This window comes from Gymnogyps californianus, chromosome 5, assembly GCF_018139145.2.
Source record: "Gymnogyps californianus isolate 813 chromosome 5, ASM1813914v2, whole genome shotgun sequence".
NCBI lineage: Eukaryota > Metazoa > Chordata > Aves > Accipitriformes > Cathartidae > Gymnogyps > Gymnogyps californianus.
The window spans coordinates 7,845,527-7,851,411 of record NC_059475.1 but is presented as its reverse complement, the minus strand read 5'-3'; the positions used below and the strand labels follow the sequence as shown (position 1 = coordinate 7,851,411).

At 37.8% G+C, this 5,885-nt stretch overlaps 1 protein-coding gene across 1 annotated transcript; it reads right to left on the bottom strand.

The window, feature by feature from the left end:
- Positions 1-2,854: 2,854 nt before the first annotated feature.
- Positions 2,855-3,870, bottom strand: FSHB (follicle stimulating hormone subunit beta). Its single transcript, XM_050898143.1, has 2 exons — positions 3,712-3,870; positions 2,855-3,091 (listed from the first exon to the last, which is right to left on the bottom strand). The coding sequence occupies exons 1-2, from the start codon at positions 3,868-3,870 to the stop codon at positions 2,855-2,857; spliced, it is 396 nt and encodes a 131-aa protein (XP_050754100.1).
- Between the last annotated feature and the right edge of the window lie 2,015 nt (positions 3,871-5,885).

The following is a 5,885-nucleotide window of genomic DNA, read 5'->3' as shown; positions in this document are numbered from 1 at the left end:
TACCTAAGATGTGCGAGAGAGACGAAGTGAGAGTCTGGAAGCTTGTAGTGATGCATGATTAGGATTTTCTTGCTAGCATTCTGATATTAACCTCAATACTCTTTTGACTGCATTAGTTACAGTTTTAGATTCAGGGTTCTGAACAGATTCGTTTGCAAAATGAAAATGAGTGGTGCATTTGTCTGATGGATGAAATGAGAGCTGTATGATTTTTGCTTTCACATGCAAGCTAATTTGTGACAGAACTGTGGGCACAGCTCTGGAGAGGTTCTAATCCCTATAGTTTAAATAAAATATTAATGATAATCTTTATTCTCATCCACAGTTCTGTTGTGTTACAACTATGTAATATTTCATCATCACATTACTGGATCGGGCTAAAATGTACCAGCCTTTTATTTGATGTGATTTGGCCATATAATGCAAATATGGCTCAGGTGGCAATATTAGTTACATGAAAAAAATTATGAGAGGAAGAAAATGTGTGACTTAAAGCATAGTAAAGTGGGCAGGTGGACTCTTAAGTTTTTTAATTGGCTTATTAAGACATACATAACAGAAGTGCAACAAAATTATTTTTATTATTCCAAAATGCACAACAGACAATACAGGTGTTTACAGATCTATTTTGAAAATGTATATTTTTCCATACTTTTTTTACTACAAGCTACTGTGTTTTGCAATTTTAATTCAGAATTCTCTCATCCAGAATGGAATAATTCCTGATATGAATAATATACTTAGTTTTAACTGAAGTCAACTCATGTTTAAAACTGAAATGAGTGAGAGGCAATTTCATTTACCTATTACTTTACAGCTTTTAAAACTTCACTAGACCAAAGAAAATGTCCATGCAGATTAATCTTATAAATAAAATTAAGAGAACTAATATCTTTCAGTAAAAAAGCTAAAAATGAAATAAGTTAAAATATCTATTATCTATTATAGGAGAGATCCAGAGTAACAGACAAATTCCCTTTAAATAAACATGTCTGTAAGGGTCTCAAAAGCAGACATGCCAGGCGACCTCAAGAGGTTGTCTACTTCATTCCCTTGCCTCATGGCAAATTAACTTTATCTCTGTCATTCCTAACAGATCCAATGTGTTCTTGAAGACCTGTAGTAGTCCCTACTCCACAGACCCCACTCCCTTCCTTCGTCCCTTCCCCAACGCCCTGACAATTTATTTCAGTGTCTAGCTGTACCTTTCGGAAGATGTGCTAGTGACTACTCTGAATCTTTCATTAGCTGTTCTGTTCACTATGAACATGGAGAACTGACTGTTCCTTTTCTCTTTGTAACAGTCTTCAAGCATGTAAAAGGTTCCACTAATTTCCCCCCTCTAAGTGTTACCTCCCATAAGCAAACAAACCACATTTAAATAAATCTTCTTCTCCTAAGATTTTTTTAGGCCTCTCTCCATTCTTACTACTCTTCTGTGGTTTTTCTCCAGTTTTTCAACGCCTTGAAGTTCTGTGTCCAAAGCTGGAAATAACAACTCAGCGGAGGCCCTTATCACGTTGAACTGAGTGGTGGAAGTAGGTTGTATCTTGTAGGCTCTACTCCTTACATTCTCACTTTTCCACAGCGGTGTGATACTGTTGACTCATACTTAGCTTGTATAACCTCCAAGTCTTCAGTGCCAAACTGCTGCTGAACCAGTTGCTCTCCATTCTGTGTTTGTGTAGGTGATTGTTTCTGATGAAGAGCAGTATCTTTGCATTTGCCTGATAGGATTTAATTCTGTAGGTTTCAGATAATTTTCCCAATAACGTGAGATAATTTTCCATTCTGATTCAGTCAGTCCTCCAGCTTGTTTCCAGACCATCCCAACTTCACACTGGCCGTTGCAGAATTAGGTTGCTGCAGAAGTCTATGAACTTCGATTCTCAGAAGGAACTACTGTGAACTACTTTCAAGGCATGTTATCGCACCATGTTTGCATTGCCGGGATCAGGTGCCTCTAGATTCATCCCTAAATAATCTGTGAGACTCCTATGTTAAATAGTGTTAATAAAACTCTCGTTATTACATTCTGTTGCATAACGAGAGGAAATCCAGTGTTTCTGATATGTGGCAAAATTTTCAGAATTGTTTAACTGACTTAGGATATGTTTACTCAGGTGAAAGTAGACAACTGATGATTCTTTTTTCAAGTTAGCCAGGTATGAACTAGAGTTCATGTTATTTGTGTTATTGTGGCACTGAACCTGAGCTAACAAGTCTTACTGAGAAAGCACAAGAGGTCAGGTGACATTCAACATTTGAACATAGATTTTGGCTCTTAAATAAACATGCTGTTATTATTTAGAGAGCATAATGACTATATGAAATATTTTGCCAAAAAAACGTCGGGATCTCAGCTGAGAGAAGTTTACAGTCCAACTAATAGAAAGTGAGGGCATGGATGTTGATTGTGAGAAAACCAATGCTGTGAGGCTTTTTAAAATAAGTGTGTTCTGAGGAGAGATGGAAAGCAGGGGATAATAAAGACTTGGAACTTGGGAACTTTTTGAAGCAAAGGTTAGCATAGAATAAGCTAAGTGAACTTGGCAGTGGAAATAAAGGAATATAAAGAATGAAGGGGTAATAGAGAAGAAGGGGAGGCAAGGGCAGAAGGAATTGGAAGCAGCGTTCTATAGACCTATGAAAATGATTTTAAGGAAACTGATGGGATAAGTAGGGAAGGTCTGAAGACAAGTTTAGTCAGTAGCTCTCCATTTTAGCCTTAAAAATCTTTGTTTCAATCTTGGCATTTTCTAAATAGCCTTGCCTATTATCTTCCACTCAAGCCCAATCGGTACCTTTATTTAGAATTAAACATTTAAAGCCAAGCTGCCATCTCAAGTACCCTTCATTGGTTACTTCCATTCTGCCTGAAGGAACAGTAGGATGGCCCCAGTCCCCTCACAGTGCAGTCAGTGCTGTCAGTGTCGCAGGTCTCGCAATGGCACTCTGTAGCTACCGGGTACGAATAAAAAGATTCGGGATGGTCACCACAGCCAGGGATCTTCACTGTTTCATACACAACCTCCTTGAAGGTACATGTTTGCTGAACGGATGATACTGGTGGATATTTATATACTGGATCCTGAAAGTTACAAGAAGGAAATACCTATTTTGAAATTTGTTATGGGGTAGAATTCCAAATTTTTATAAAATAAAGGACCTGATGTGAAAATTAATTAAACCAGTGGGAAAATCCCACTGAGATCAAAAGGATTTGGATCAGACTCTTCTAATTTCGCCTAGATCCTTAGCTTTCTCCTTTCAGGAGGACCGATATGGCAAATTTGTGTCATACCATCACCAGACAATCTTTCAGGTCAATTGCTTGATTCTTCAAATTATTTGGAAAAGTAGAGGAGTCTACATAATAATGGCTGCTTTATTGTATCCGTGTGCAACCACAAATTGAACACAAGGCAGAGATCCAGACTGTAATACTTTCAACTCTAGTTATACAATATAAACATAGTGTGTGCAGCCAGTTAAAGATCTGAGTTTTACTAGCATCTTTTCACACTTCCCTTTGTGGTTCAGATTGGCTGTGCATCTACTTTCCTGTCAAATAGCACAGCGGTTACTCAAACTGTTCTTTCACAAGGCTCGTCCTGCCTATGTGTTCGTTATGGACTGGAGAAATGGGTTATTCATACATCACTCGGAATATTTAATTCTGGTGCCTGAAATTAAACTTAAGATTCTCACCCTTGTGAAGCAGTATCCTGAGCACCACGTGGCATTCACTGTAATACAGAATTCACATTCTTCTCTTTCCACTGCTATAGTAATATTGGTGAGCTGACAGCTATTGCAACAAATTGCTTTCCAGCAAAATAACAGCATGTAACAATTAACTGTCTTCATCCTGTGTATAGAGCAAAAAATACATCTATACTGGAGAAACATGTATAGTTATTTTCAATGGGAAATATTTATAGAAACAGGGAGAAATTGAGTCTTCACATTATCCTCAAGTGGTTCTATAATAGCAAGCTTTCAGAAACATCCGTGAGAACATAGGATAAAGCCATTAAATAGATCTATCCATATGTTTATTGTTAAAGGAGTTTGATTTTCCTAAGCGAGTGAAATGGCATGTCAGCAACTCTTTGCAGAGTACCATACCACTTTCAGTGAAATATTTTTATCTAAGTTTCTGTACAGAGAATGTGTCCTGTCTTTAAGGAGAAACAAAAAGAAGCAAGGGAGAGAAAGAGCAAAGGATAATCTGTTTTTCAGAAGCAATTAATTACATACAGTGTTTGCAATTTGCAAAAAGATTTCTAGATCAGGATCTAATGAAAACTTACCTGTATTCTACTTGCCTTCCTGGTAATAGCTGTAGTGAAAAGAAAGCCCTATGCTTACCTTTTATACTAAATCGTGTGTAACTTATACCTTGAGGATTTGCAGTGTGCTAATGCAGCAAGCATTAGTTTGGCGCTTGGTGAAAGCGGATTAATGTTCAGCCAGACAGTGAGATCAAGCCTTGTTAAGAGGAAAAAAGAAAAGCAAAGCACACTCAGGAAGTGATGGTGAAGGTTACTGTCACAATGTCTTTTTAGAAGTTTCACTGGATTTGATTCAGTGGCATTTAGAAATAGCTGAGCCATTCCACAATTTGAAAGAAGGTTGAGAAGCCTATTTTTTGAAAGTAAAAGTTCGGGTGTTTTGACTGTGTTTTATGTCAGCCCTCAAACTGATAGGCTTGGGGTGCAAGCTGGTCCTCTGATAATTCATAGCAGAGACATTGGTAGAGTGCTTCTTGGCTAATGAACATGTTCCTGGGTTTTTCAGGGTATCAATCTTAATTGCTTTTCTCCGAACTGGGTCTTACCCAGTGAGCTGCATGTGTACGTGTTTATTGATCTGTGGTCCGAGAAAGCTAGTAGTGCGAGTTTTGTTAAAGCATGAGTAACTCCACTTTTCCTTACCATTTAAAATACCACTGTGGTTTTCAAAATTCAGATTTCTATCCCAGTATATGCAGTCCTGGTTCTTGTCTGTTGCATGCTCACATTTTTTTTAACTTAGGTAAGGGATGTCTATTGTGGAAAGGGACTATAAAGATGTCATAATGAGGCTCCAGATCTGTGTTTTCTGTCAGTGATCAAGTATTGTCATGTTACAGGGAAAATGCTAATATTTTTAACAGGCAACCATGCAAACTCAACTTGAATGCATTCCCTAGTTTGTCATGATAATAAAAGATTCTATGAATAGTGTTCCCCCGCTCACTGCCCTTTTCCTGCGTTCGCGTTAGTGAAGTGTGCCTCTTCACCAGAATAATGACAGAGAAATAACTTAGTTGAGCTTCACATATCACTTCTGGGGAAAATGACTCACAGTAGCACTGTATTTACTATCATCTGCCCAGAACAGCCAGTCTTGCTTTGTTATGACTGTTCTATTGTGGTCAGTCTGACTTTTACAGAAATCCATCCACAAAAGAAAACTAGGCAAGGACATACAGTTAAAAGCATTTTATCACGAAAAGAAATTCTCGCTGGCTTATTAGTTGTCCTGCAGACGGGATACTTTTCAAAATGGCTTTTACAAATGAGCCCTTTAAGTGTCTCATACCTTCCTTGGTCCTGCAGACTGGCCATCTGTTCCAGTTTCCATCCAGTCTGCAATACCTTAATTTGTTAATGAATTTCCTATCACACCAAAGTTAGAAAGTGATCCGCAAATTTTCCCTGGACATCTCCTGTAATAACAACTTTGTTTGAATGAGAACACAGATCAATTAAATGTATAAAAAAGTCAAGAAAGCAGACTTCTTCCTCTTTACTAATATAAACTCTGTGATTGTTTGATAATGGTCTTTTGTGTCGTTTAGAGTCAAGACAGTCTGTCTCCTCAGAGGAGATTCTCAC

What these genes read in the sequence shown, in the direction of transcription:
- FSHB (XM_050898143.1), bottom strand. Translation starts at nt 3,870, where the DNA reads ATGAAGACAGTTAATTGTTACATGCTGTTATTTTGCTGGAAAGCAATT. An exon ending in CAGGATACTGCTTCACAAGG is followed by an intron (nt 3,092 to 3,711) that starts GTGAGAATCTTA and finishes TGTAACTTTCAG; the next exon opens with GATCCAGTATATAAATATCC.